Source organism: Phyllostomus hastatus, unplaced genomic scaffold (genome assembly GCF_019186645.2).
Source record: "Phyllostomus hastatus isolate PE091 unplaced genomic scaffold, TTU_PhHast_1.1 phas_contig_113, whole genome shotgun sequence".
In the NCBI taxonomy this organism is placed as follows: Eukaryota; Metazoa; Chordata; class Mammalia; order Chiroptera; family Phyllostomidae; genus Phyllostomus; species Phyllostomus hastatus.
This window is the reverse complement of record NW_025333530.1, coordinates 9,509,699-9,523,651: the sequence shown is the minus strand read 5'-3', so window position 1 is coordinate 9,523,651 and position 13,953 is coordinate 9,509,699. Positions and strand designations below refer to the sequence as shown.

At 43.6% G+C, this 13,953-nt stretch overlaps 1 protein-coding gene across 1 annotated transcript; it reads right to left on the bottom strand.

Moving 5' to 3' along the window:
* Positions 1-5,729: 5,729 nt before the first annotated feature.
* LOC123819550 (60S ribosomal protein L32-like) lies at positions 5,730-6,104 on the bottom strand. Its single transcript, XM_045839952.1, has one exon. The coding sequence runs from the start codon at positions 6,102-6,104 to the stop codon at positions 5,730-5,732; it is 375 nt and encodes a 124-aa protein (XP_045695908.1).
* Positions 6,105-13,953: the final 7,849 nt, after the last annotated feature.

Below are 13,953 nucleotides of genomic sequence, written 5' to 3'. Positions count from 1 at the left end.
TACTAAAAAGAAATGAGCTATCAAGCCATGAAAAGACATGAAGGAACCCTAAATGCAAATTAATGAGTGAAAGAAACCAATCTGAAAAAGCTACATTCTGTATGAGTCCAACTATATAACATTCTGGAAAAGGCAAAACTATGGAGACAGTTAGATTAGGAGGTAGGGAGGGGAAGGATGAATAGGTGGAGCACAGAGGATTTTAGGGCCATGAAACTACTCTGTATAGTACTGTAATGGTGGATACATATTAAAGTGAACCCTAATGTAAACTATGACTTTGGGTGATTATGATCTGTCAATATAGGTTTATCACTGGTAACTTACATACTACTCTGGGGAAGGATGTTGTTAATCAGGGGAGAGGCTACACATATGTGAGGCAAGGGGCATATAGGAAATCCCTGTATATGCCCATCAATGTTGCTGTGAACCTAAAACTGCTCTAGAAAAAAAATAAAGTCTAAATAAATGACTCAATTTCTTAACCACTCCTTCCATTGAGAGGTGGAGTCCATGCTCCCTCCCCTTGAATCTGTGTGTGATGGTTGGTGACTGCTCTGGCCCATAGAATAACAGAGGCAGAGATGTTATGAGGCTTTTGAGGCCATAAAAGGGCACGTAGCTGCTGCTTGGTTCCTTGGAACAGTTACTCCTTGGATGTTTTCTCTGGGGGTACTGTTTCTTGGAACCCAGCTAATAGGCTGTTTGAAGCCCAAGCCAGATGGAGAAGTCCCATGTAGGCACCTGGTTGGAAGTCCCAGCTGAGTCCAGCCTTCAAGTCTTCCCAGTCCAGGTACTGGACACAGAGTGAAGAAGCCTCCAGCATTCAGTCCCGAGCTGTTTACATCCACCACAACTGTTTGAGTTTCTTAGATAAGGCCCCAGATTTCATAGAGCAGAGATAATCCATTCTTGCTCTTCCCTGTCCAAATTCCTGACCCACAGAATCTCTGAGCATAATAACATAATTTCTGTTTTATGCCACTTAGTTTAGAGTGGTTTGTTACATAGCAACGGATCACCTGGACATCATGGCAGACCAAAAGGGTATGGGAACTTGCTTTTTCAGACTCCAGTAAAGTTTTTCCTTTTATCCACCTTGAATTTATTTTTGTGTATGGTATAAGTTGGTGCGTGAGTTTCATTTTTTTGCATGTGGCTGTCCAGTTCTCCCAACAGCATTTGTTGAAGAGGATTTTTTTTACTCTATTTTATGTTGCTGCCCCCTTTGTCAAATATTAATTGACCATAGAGACTTGGGTTTATTTCTGGGCTCTCTGTTCTGTTCCATTGGTCCATGTGCCTGTTTTTATGCCAGGCTGACAGTGACCAGAGGAGAGAGGGGAGGAAATTTCAGGGGAGAATGGGAAGGGTTTACAAGAACAAATATAAAGGACATGTGGACATGAGGCGGGTGGAAATGGAAGGGAGGTGGGGAGGGATGGGTGGGTGGGCTGGGATTGGAGTAAAGGACAGAAAACTGTATTTGAACAATGATTAAAATAAAAAAATGTTTTTCCTCACTTGCAGGCAAGGTGTGGGCTGCTGGGGAGCAGACACAAACGGGTCCTTGGCATTGATTGTCAGGCCTGGGTGCAGTGGCCTGGGCATTTTATCTTTCCTTCCTGCCAATCACTTGGCTAAAATGGGGAGTAAATGGTGTCATTAATTGCCCTTTACCCTCTGTCTGTCAGAAGATGGCTGCTCACTGGTTTCAGAGCTTAGCCTTGCACAGAATGGCCTAATCAATATCTGCCTCTGAGCCAGCTCTTAGGGGCTCTTAGTGTGTCATTTATTGTTGAAAATGACTGTATTGAAGATAATTGCAAGTGACAAATGTCCACTTTGACATTCAGCTTTCTCTAGGGCAGGCAGGGAACTGTGCCTCTTGTGTGGGTGTGGATGTGGTGTGAATTGGTGTGGGGAGGGATTGGGCAGGACACACAGTCTGGGACCGAATGCAGAGGATGTTAGGAGTGTGTGTGTGTGTGTGTGTGAGAGAGAGAGAGAGAGAGAGAGAGAGAGAGAGAGAGAGAGAGAGAGAGAAGAAAAGAGTTGGAGAAGGGCTATGACCTACTCAGTCATCCCACTTCTAATTCCTGTGTGGCATCAGACCAGGCTGTGAAATATGAAAGGGTCAGGGCTGCTTTGGGGTGTTGCTTTTTTTCCCCTCATTTATTTTTTTTCGTGGGGCCTAGGGACAATGGAACTACTTCCTTCCCAGTTCCTTTCTTTAACCACCTCCCCAAAAACCGGGTAAGAAGAAAATGCATGGTCAGTGCTGATGACACACACAAGGGAATGAGAAGGAGAAAAAAAACACTGACCTAATGGGGCAAGAGTAGAATCTGAGTGAGCAATTAGGTCACTGATTAGGTTGTGGCTGCATTACACATTTTGAAAATCACATTTTTTTCTCATGCCAGTGGTAACATATCACAATGTTGTTCTGCTCCATGGGCTTTTTTTGTTTTTCACTTTACAGTGTATCTTTACATAGACTGTTCTATGTTGGTACATAGAAAGAGGTCCATTTTCAATGAGTGTACGTAAAATTTCATTTTAAGGATATACTACCATTTATTCATTCAGTCAGCTTCCTATTGGTGGATATTTAGACACATGTTTCTCAAACTTTACAGTGCACATGCATCTCTGGTGATGTTGAAATGCAGGTTCTGATTCAGTAGGTCCAGGGTGGCACCTGACATTCTGTATTTTGACAAGCTCTTCTGGTCCATTGACCACCCTTTGAGAAGGGAGGATTGAGCCCATTTTCCATATTTTGCCATTATAAACAATGCTGCAATAAATATTTTTGTAGGTCTCTTTTATGACGTGCAATACTATCTTAGGCTAAATGCATAGAAATAGAATTTCCAGGCCAAAATGTACATGCCCTGGTAATTTGATGGGTTTTGCAAACTGCCCTTCCTAAAATGTCCACTCTGCCAGTACTATATAAGAGAGCTTGTCTCTCACACCCCTGTCAACAGAGTGTGTTATTAAATAAATGTGTTTTCATTTCTCCTTAATATTTTTATTTTCTTTTTATTAATTTAGAGGAAGGGGTGGGGGAGGGGAGGGAGGGGGAGAGAGAGAGAGAGAGAGAGAGAGAGAGAGAGAGAGAGAGAGAGAGAGAAATTACTTCATTAATTTATGTGTTTTTTGGTTCCTTCTTGTATGTGCCTTGACTAGGGACCAAACCTGCAACCTTGGCATATCAGGATGACACGCTACCCAGCCACAGCTAGATGTTATATTATTGGTGCACAGATATTTGGGGCTATTAGATCTTCATGGTGAGTTGTACCCTTTATATAAAGTGTGTTTTTTTGTTCTGTTTAACACTCCTGCCTGTATGCCAGCTTTAAATCTGCATTTGCCTGGTGTGCCTTTACCCATGCTTTCCTTTATAATCCTGTATATATTTATTTAGGATTTTTCAAACATAAAGTTAATTTATCAATTAGTTCACTTACATATACATATTCAAAGTCACATATTATATAAAAATCTTAATTTAGACCTACAGTTTCTTCTACCCTTACTATTGCATGAAATCATTTTGTTCAAGTTCTTCACATGCATTTTCAAGATTATGGTTTTCTTCTCCATTACTAGATAGTGCTCTGAGTCACTTACCCCAATTTTTCCAAGCACATCATCTTCACCCCCTTCTAAAAGTTACAATACTACAAGTTTTGTATTCATATGTGCTGTCACTACGAAAGTCCTCCCAAGCTATGAACCCTTGTTCCTTAATACTCAGTTGTTCCATCATTTGTCCTGTAGCTGTCTTTTTTATGAGTTCCTCAGTAGAGCTACTTACAGTGCTGCTTTTCCCCTTTCATTAAATTTATATTTTTTTACCCCACACATTGGAATAGATTCAAATGACAAGCATTCTATGAGGCTTGTATTCTAAAATATTGAAAGAAAAATGCTTCAGTCCTTTTCATCAATAGCTTTTGCTCTCAGACTATTTTGAATTCTTTTAGCATTTTAGACATTTTCTCTATATTTCCAAATAACACATTCATTGCTATTTTTTAATGTTTTAAAGTTTTAGATACTATCGTTTGACTTCCTATGATAGAATATGTGAGTTTGGTTCTTCCACTCTTCTCTTCCCTATTTTATCCTAATATAGATATATTACAATTTTTTGGATGAAATAAACATCAATGTTTATATTATTGTGATTCTATAAATATTATTTAGAGTCAAGCCATTGGTATATCATAGTTAAGTTTTCTTTCTGCACAAATTTCTGTTTTTTCTATAGTTACTGACTTTCTTTTTCTTTTTTTGTTTGTTTCGCTTCCTCTGTGTTTATCATTAATTTGCCCCCAACTTTCTGATAGAAGCATCATTCTTGTCTCAGTATGTTCCAAATTTCAGTAAGAGCTCTTCTTAGAGGCCCCTGGCTTCTTACTGCAATCCAGATGGGTCAAAGCATTAGCCTGCTACCCAGAAAGTCATCTGGACACTCATTTCACCTTCCTCAGGGACCCCCTTGTCTCTCAGTGTGTTGTATCTGCTATCTTCTGGCTTTTTGTTGTTGTTGTTGTTGTTGTTTATTGTTTTGGTGGAGCCATCTTCCATGAGCTTTCAGAGAGGAAAAGTTTGAAAATCCTCAAACTTTGGAGGGTTTGTATCTCAGAAAGTATTCTTATTATACTTGCATGGCTGATTGATAGTTTAGCTAGATATAGAATCCTGAGTTTGATATAATTTTCCCTTAGAATTTGAAGACCCATTGTCACCTAGCTTCAAGTATTGCCTAAAAATTGCTCTGATACTGGGTCCTTTGGATGTGACCCCAATCTCCCTGTCACCCTTTGTGCCAGTGCATCATTTGTCTGGATGCTTCTAGACCACCTTTCTATACCTAGTGTTCTGAGATTTTATAAAGTCTATCTGGAAAAAGTCTAGCCATTGTTACTGTAATGAGAACGGTTTGTACAACATCAATGTAAACTTGCAGCCAAGGAGAGTGGACTGGAATGCATATGTGTGAACAATGATAACTTCACTGCACTAGTCAGTGGGGAGGTAGATACTGTTGAGTGAGCATGTGTAGCCATTGCATTCAAAATGACTGAGCGAGTAGAGCAATTAATTTGCATTAAATTTTGCATTAAACTTGAACATTCCTCTGCAAAAACTATTGAGATCATTCAGAAAGCTGTGACTCTGGGCAACTGGTGATTGGCTGCTTCATCATGACAATGCACTTACTCATGTACCTCATCTTGTGCAGAATTTTTGGCAAAACATCAAGTCATCCAAATGACTCAGCCCCCCAGATTTGATGCCCAGAGACTTCTGGCTTTTCCCAAAACTAAAATCACCTTTGAAAAGGAAAAGATTTCATACAGTCAATGAGATTCAGGAAAATATGATGGGGATTCTGATGGTGATTGGGAGAACTGTGTGAGGTCCTAAGGTGTCTACTTTGAAGGGAACTGAGGCATCATTGTCCTACGTATAATGTTACTTGTATCTCGTGTCTTCAATAAAGGTCTCTTTTTTCATATTACATGGCTGGACACCTTCTGAACAGACCTCATAGCATAATGTGCTTGGATATCTATTTTCTTGCATTTTATTGAGTTCTCAGTGATTTATTTTTTATTTTGACAGAATTTTAAGGTTTTATTAACACAAATACAATGTGTACAGAATTTGTCTATTTACTTTCTTCACTGTGCAGAATGGCATTAGGATAGGTGATGTGATGGCAGCTGGGCTACTCTTTCCACATTGGCTTTGCAGTTCTTTAAGGAGACATTGTAAGCAATCTCAGCGCAGTAAGATGTGTGGCACATCAGCAGCACTTCAAGCTCCTTGACATTGTGGACCAGGAACTTTTGAAAACCACTGGGCAGCATGTGCTTTGTTTTCTTGTTGCTCCCATAACCAATGTTGGGCATCAATATCTGGCTCTTGCATCTTCTGTGCACCCTATTGTCGATGCCTCTGGGTTTCCACCAGTTCCACTTAATTTTGACATAACAATCTGATTGGTGCTGAATGAACTTCTTGGTCCTCTTTTTGACAATCCTGGGTTTCATGAGGGGTCTGAGGGCAGCCATGGTGCTGAGTGAGGGATGGTTGCCACCTCCATAGGTAGCACCGAAGAAAAGAAAGGAAGCTGATGTGTGAGGAGTGTGTGACTTGACCTCTTCAGTGATGTTTTTAAATAACAAGCCTGATCTGATCTTTGGCTTAAACTCAAGGTTGCTAAAGTTTTTTAGGATGCAAGCTGGGTCTTCAACACAGCTTGAAGACTTGTATGACCTGCCTCCTCCCTTGCCTCCCCCAAGACAGTGCTCCCTGAACTTACTCTCTTCCAGCCATGCTGGATTTTGAATATGCTGTTTTCCCCTCTGCCTAAGTATTCTTCCCTCAACTGCCACCCACCTAGTTTACCTGTGTCGTCCTTCACTGCTTATCTCTAATCCCTTGCTTCTAGGCCAGGTCAGGTTTCCTATCACACTTTACAGTAGCTCTCTGCACATAAATTTAGTGTCCTCCACTAAAGTGTAAGCTCCTAGTGTTTAGCTTGGAGGTGGGGTGGGTAGAGCTAGGTTCTGTGCAGCCAGGGAGTACGTGTCTTCTTTAGTGTTGTGTCCCCATAGCCTAGCACAGTACTTGCACAGAAAGACTACTCGAAATATAACTGTAGGGTGAATGAATGACTGAATGAATGAGTATGCCTTTAGGCCATAGAGGTTGCCTGGCTCAATATCTAATTGTTATGGATGAACACACTGAGACTCATCAACATAAGGGGAAGCACCCCCAAACATGCACACATACATTTAAAAAATGTAATGCAAATAACATTTCTCTGAGATGGTTTCTGTCAGTCTCATTTTACAGAGGAGGAAATTGAAATTCAGAGAATTAAAATAACTTGCTTAATATCACACAGCAAAGCAACAGAACTGGGATCAGTGCTCAGGTCTCTCTGCCTGCAGAGCCCATCAATTTCTACACTTCATGATGCCCTGAACAGTAACATTCAGATCATACTCAGACCTGCCAGAAATCACGAAAGTGAGCATATGCATTAGTGTCTGCCATTGTAACAATTCCTAAACCTCATGGCTTACAACATTAACATTTCATTCTCACTTATGGGTCTGTAGGTTGGCTGTGGCTCTGCTGGCCCTGGCTGTGCTTGATTGAGGGTCAAGTTCAGGCCTGCTCCATATGTGTTCTCATTCCAGGACTAAGCTGAAGAATCCTCCATGCTCTGGGGCATTTTGTTCTCATGGTAGAAAGCAGAAGCTCAAAGAGGGCTGCCCTAAATATTTGCCCCTTCTAGAGTTTTGGACTTGGATGCAACATCCACCCACATCCATTGAGCCAAAGTAAGTCACAAGGCCAAGCCCAACATCCAAGGTGTGTCAAGCAACTCCTCCCATGGGTGTGGGAGCTCTAGAGAATGAACAGTTGCTGAACAATAATACAGTTTAGCACAGTGAGAGACATGGTGATCTCCATGGACAATAACAACATTGGAACCCATTTTTGTAGGGGCTTTATACCCTGACAGTGATACCTCCGGCAACTCTTCAATGCCGCCCACATATTAAGGATGTACCATGATTAAATGCACACTTGCTGTTAGAGGCACCCAAACCTCACTGTGGAAGAGACACTTAATGATAGAGTAGGCATCTGTTTGAATTGGTTCTGTGCCCATGTAATTGTGAAGTATTTTAAGTACCACCCCTGAATATTTGTAAATACAAATTGCACATTTAACCTCTTTTCTAACCTGACACTTTACCCTCTTCTATAGGACTGAATAGTTTGGTAACCAGGATCTTCCATACCCGTCAGGGATCCCAAAGGCAGAATGTGTTGAAATAAAAGCAGTAGACCTTAGTTAAACTCAACGAAGAACATCCTGTCTGCCTATGTGACAGATTACAAGAGGAAGTTCCTTTATTTATTCATTTAACAAGCATTTTTTAGATCCCTTTAACTGCTGGGTACTCTGTAGCTACCTGGGATGGGGGTGAGGGGTGTCACATTGCACAACCAATGGCAGGGCTTGAAAGAGCCTGGTTTCTATCCAATGAAATGTCACAGCTGGAGGGGGCCTTAGAGGCTTGAGGACCAACACTTTCAGACAGAGCAAATGTCATTTCACCAAGCTAGTGCAGTGGCAGGGCTTTACTGTCTTCAGAAAATACAGAAAATCCATGTTGAGAAAGAAGTCTTGGGCAGTAAGAGGGTAGATGTTTGGTGGCTGCTCTGGAGGGTAGCATTATCTGTCTGTGGTCAATTTTGTACGAGCTGGCTTCCCTGGGGCTCAGAGGTGGCTTGAACTCCAATGCCTTGGGCAGAGGCTGGACCCACCTCCACCGCCCTTGATGAGCCTAGGGGTGGGGAGGGGATGCCACCTTTGCAGCTGATTTAATCACACTAGGATATGAGAGTGAGAACACACATTCCTTCTATCTGCTTAATCCAAACCATATGAAAAATAAAACTCTCTTGGGGCCTCTGTTAATAATAAGTGGCTTATGCTGCCGCCTCAGGTGGCGGGGTTTGTTCACCTTTCATTCATTCCTCATCCTTATTCATCTTCCCTTCCTCCAGTGCCTGTGGATGGCAGGAGGAGAAAATAGAAAGGTGGTGAATATATGTTGAAATTGATGGTTAAAATAAGGATTTGTTTAAGAATTTATTGCCTGGATTTCCTTATGACCATCGTCCTGGAGTCTAGGCATCTAAGCTCTGACCCCACCTGCCTGGGCACCACAGGGAGGAGAAGGGGTTGGTGGCCAGGTGAGCAGTTCATGGTGGGAGGATTAGAGCACCTTGGCTGGGGGAATCCAGTGTACCAGGATCCTGGGCTCTGGTGTACAAATTCCACCACCACAGGGCACTGCTCTGGAGGCTTGGCATGAGAGAGAGCACTGGAGAAGGTGCCCTGATTCTGCCAGATTTTGTCATTTAAATTTAGGTAAATCATGTCATCTCTGGGCCTCCATTTTCTTAGCTGCACAACACGAACATGGATTTGTCCTCACAGGACGGTATGAGGGTTAGAAAAGATAAAGGCAGGGAAAGCACTTGAAATTGCTAAACTGGGAACTGGTGTTGGGGATGGGGATTATCATTATTACTGCCAGCCCTGCTCCTCTAACATGAAGGTGGGGACAGGGGTAGGAAGGGGACCCCTCCTTTTTTCCATGTGGGCTAATGTGGGGTCCTGAATTGGAGGGGACCAGGACCCTGCAGGTGAGGTTGCCAGTGACTCCTATGTCTGAGGCCCTAGGCTTCTAGTGGTGCAGGGCCCTGAGCTGCCACCTGCAGGCCTCTCCAGCTAGAGCATATTAGTAAAATCTCTGCATGGTGTTAGCTGTCTCTGTGGGGCCCTTGATTGCAGGCTTTCTCTTGGGGACAGGAACACAAATGGCTGGTACAAAGAGCTGCACCTATGCTCTCAGGGCAGGTGAGGTCAGCCTCTCCCCACGTGTAAAGCTAGGGACAGCTCTGTCACCTGCCTTAGCCATGCTGGTCTGGACTTCTGAATCACCTGCTTCCAGATACCCTCCTTTGGATGGAATTGAAGATATGTCCCCTTCCATCCCAACCCAAGAAATGTATCTTTCCTACCTGGCTCCTTCTTTTCTCTGCTCTGGACATGAAGAAGAAGATTCAGATAACTTGTAGCTTTCCTCAGCTTCACAAACCCCTATCACTCCCCTCCACGACACTGAAGTTTAGAAGGAAGACAAGACCTGGCCCGCCCAGTCCCTGGCCCCAGCCCTCAGCCTACCACCAGCCTCCTGTCATAAGCTTTGAAACCGGGTGGAGTGTTTCAGAGCCTACGTTTAGAGAGGAGAAACTCATGACCCTAGAATAGAAACACTACATTGAAGTAGGTTAAACTTCAGCCCTGACTTTTAATTAGCCCTTTTTTCAGCTCCCACACTTGAAGAGTACCTGCTATTTCTTTTCTTTCACTCACAATACACTGTAAGCCAGGAGCATTTTTCTGAGCTCCCAAACCTCTCATCAGAAGTCAATCACTTTGGAAGCATGATAAATACTTCTACGAGCCTGACAGGGATGTGGCTCGGAAGTGAGGAGCTTTCCTAGAGATGATGAGGAGACAATGGTGAGGGCAGGGGCTTCACACAACCTCCAAGCTTTTAGTCAGCCTGTGCCCCTTCTCGTCACCCTGAACACAATCACCTCTCCAAGTGAGGACAGGCATCTAATGAATCCCTAGACCATGTGCCTCTGGAAACAGCAAAGAGGGAGCGAATGGAATGCTGCTGCCCTGCCTGCTGGGCTATGTTGGGAGCTGCTTAGAGCAGAGTGGTAAAGTGGACAGTGTGGGCATGGCTGGAGGGATAACACCCCACCCACACATAAATACCAAGTGCAGTGGCAACAAGTACCGTGAAGGAGGGTGTAAAGCTGGGACTCATAACCTCGGGAGCTCAGAGAAGGCAGATATCATGAGGGTAGGTAGGATGAGGCAGGGTGAGGTATGGGTGGGAGGTTCCAGGCAGAGAAAACGGCCCCGAGCTAATGCCCTGAAGCAAAAGAGAGCTGGGAGCCCCCAAGGAATGGAACAAAGTATTTCTAACATCTGTCCTTTCCTCTCTGTTCTGCCTCAGGCCTGGCCACAGCATTAGCCTCTTACTGACCTTCTTGACTCCTTCCCTTACTTCCTTCCAAACCACTTTATTGATCATCACCAGGTTAATCTCTGGAAAACAGAGTTTTGATCATAATACCCACTTATCCACAAGCAGTGGTATGTCCCAGTGGCCCACTGAGACAAAGCCCTGTGTACTCCGGTTCTCATCATTCCCTTGCTTTACCATCATTTTCCTGCTTGTGACCTCAATTTAACCACACCAAGTCACTTCTGCTCCTGCAAATATATCCTGTGCTTTCCTTCCCCCAACACCTATACCCTTGCCTGAAATTGTCCCCTGCATTTCCATGAAGGCTTCTAAACCTCCTATCCACACTCAGACTCCTTCCCAAATGCTGCTCTTCCATGTGAGACAGGATATTAAGAAGCTAGGGGAATTCCTTGGCAAGTGGGATAGGGAAACTGAGCCAGATAGCTGAACACAGTGGCTGAGCAATTTACAGTGAGATACAGAAGGTCACCTTCCTTCTAGGCCTCAGTTGTGTTTCAGCTCCAGGCCCATAAAAGAAGCAAAATCAGATGGCTGATGCCAGGACCAACTGCAATGACTAAGGAGCCCCTGCTCTGTCACTGACCAATCAGAGGAGACACTGACCCTGAGAGGGCACTGGTGGAGAACTGATGAATATTCTGCTGAAACCCTCCCCTGAGACTTGTCCCAGGCTAATCCTCTGAACCTGTCCCCAAAACTCCCTTTTCCCTGACTTCCCAGTGAGCTAAGGCAGCCCAGTCTAGGCTCTACTGTTGCTTCTTCTATGCTAAGCCCTTCCTTGTTTCACTGTCCCCAGCTTTAATAAATGGATCCTCATAGTCACCTGCACTTGTGTTGTGAAATCTTTCCTATATGGAGTCAAGAACCCACACACTATAGCTGGCCCTAGGCAGACTCACTCAGGGCCAGGCCCCTGCCCAGTAACACATGTAACCTTTTGACACAGATGCCCCAGCCTACCAGAATGTGGATCCACCTGAGGCACTGCCACTGCACAGCTTTTGTAACTGATGTGCTGTGGCTGCAATGATGAAAGCCAAGAGTGGCTTAGGTTAGAGGTGGGGGAATGAGGGTAGGCCCCTTCCAGGTCTAAGAAGACCAGTGTATTCATTTTGCCTTTGCTTTCCACAGTATAAGCCCTGAAGATCTTCATCCTACACCATCCTGACCTGTCTCCCAAGCTTCTGAGTGAGGTCTAGGGTTGCTCTTCTTCTTTGAGCTGAGTGCCTGGAAGGCCTTAGTGCAACTGCTGCCACATTCACCTCTTTTATCTTGAATTTTTGGGTCCTTTATGTTGAGGCTTCTCTCCCTCTCTCTCTCTCTCTCTCTCTCTCTCTCTCACAGTTGGGAATCTTAGGGGAGGTCTCAGGGGAGGGTTTCACCAGAATAGTCATGAGTTCTCCAGGTTTGCCCTTTCAGGGTCATGGTCTCCACTGATTGGTCAGTGACAGGCAGGGGGTCCATAGTCATTCATTGTAGTTGGTCCTGGCTTTGCCCACTGGTTTTGCTTCTTTCCTGGGCCAGAAGCTGAAACATAGCTGAGGCCTAGATGTCGTCTCCAGGAAGGAAAGACCAGGGGAGGAAAGGTTACCTTGGAATGAGGTCCTTGCCAGTTTTGCTCCCTGTCAGGCACTGTGGGCTTCTGCCATGGTCACAATATGTATCTGGCTATAAATTGCTCAACTACTATGTTCAGCTGTCTGTCTCAGTTTCCCTATCCTACTTGTCAAGGGATTTTCCTAACTTCTCACTATCCTGTCTCAATATGTGCAATATGATATTATGGGAAGAACATGGACTTGGGGTTCAGAGAGACCTGGGTTGAAATCTAACTCTGTTGTCTGTAGATGTCTATTCTTATTCACATTATTTAACCTTTCTGAGCCTCTATTTCCAGAGAGACATAAGACCTCCCTTTTAGGTATGTTGTAAAGTTAAATGAGATAAATGAGATCATGTAATGGGCTAAAAGCATAGTAGTTAACTTGTTCTAGGATCTGCCAAGCTAGAGGTGGTGTTCCTCTCTGGAATAAGCCTTAATTTGATTTTTTAAAATGGTACTGGGTGGAAGTTTGGTACTCTAAGGGATAGAGCCCTGGCATTCTCCCCTACTCCCCTGCTCCTTTATTCCCTGTCCAAGACAATTAAGCAGTAGTTAAGCATTACTCACACTTTTCCCCTGCTAACGGTGGGGTTGTATCATGTTTGACCCATTCCTGCATTGTAAGTTGGTGTAGCTCACCTGTAGAATGGGCAGACCCTGAGGGCTGTGCCCATCACTCGTATCCAGCCTCTGTCATCCACCTTGAAGAGAAAAAGCACATTGCCCCTTTAATGATGCACCTGGGGCAGAACTGTGGAGATTGAGTAGCATCCCTCACTAAAGTATGTGAAATTTCTGAGAAAAGTCTCTTTTTGTTTCAGAAATTATGCTTGATGTTCGATGTTCTGGGGTCAGACAGGCCTGCATACAAATTCTAACCCTATGATTTATTAACTGTGAAAACTTGGGCCAGTTACTTAATCTCTAAATCTTTGTTTTCTTTTCAGTAAAGCAGGGATAGTTATTATATACAAAAATGTATTTAAAACAGTTAGGATATTGCCTGGTCCACTGAAATATCCATTTATTCACCCCGCATATTTGTTGTGGGTACCTACTGCACATCAAAAGCTGTTCTAGGCGTGGGGACTCATGGACAATAATTTCTGCTCTGTGATGCTTACATTCCAATAGAAGTGGGAGATGGACTACAGGCAACAGCAGGGTAAGGGGAACTGGGGTGCTGGCAGAGGTGGGCTGCAATTTAAATGGAGTGGCCTGTCTATCATCCATCCATCCATCCATCCATCCATACATCCATCCATACATCCAATCTCTGAATCTTCTTTCAGTTGTATTCTTTACTATTTACCCTAAGACTCTGCCTCGTTTTAAAAAATGTAAACTGGAATGTCTTTTCAAATATATATTTTGCCTCATTTACTATCACACCAGATGTATCAAATATACATGTGCAATCTTTTAGAGTTTGTTTACTTAGGGTAAAAGATCTGACTTCCCTGTTAAGCCCAAAATACTTCCTAGAAACCAGCACATGTGGGGAAGCTCGGCTGGTCCTCATGGATGAAGAACTCATGTAATCGAGGCCTTAGGAACTGAGGCTTAGTCCTTAGCTTCAAGCTGGTGGTCAATCCCATTCATTTCTTTCTGCACAACAGTGTTGAGTAAATGATAAAACAAACAGACAAA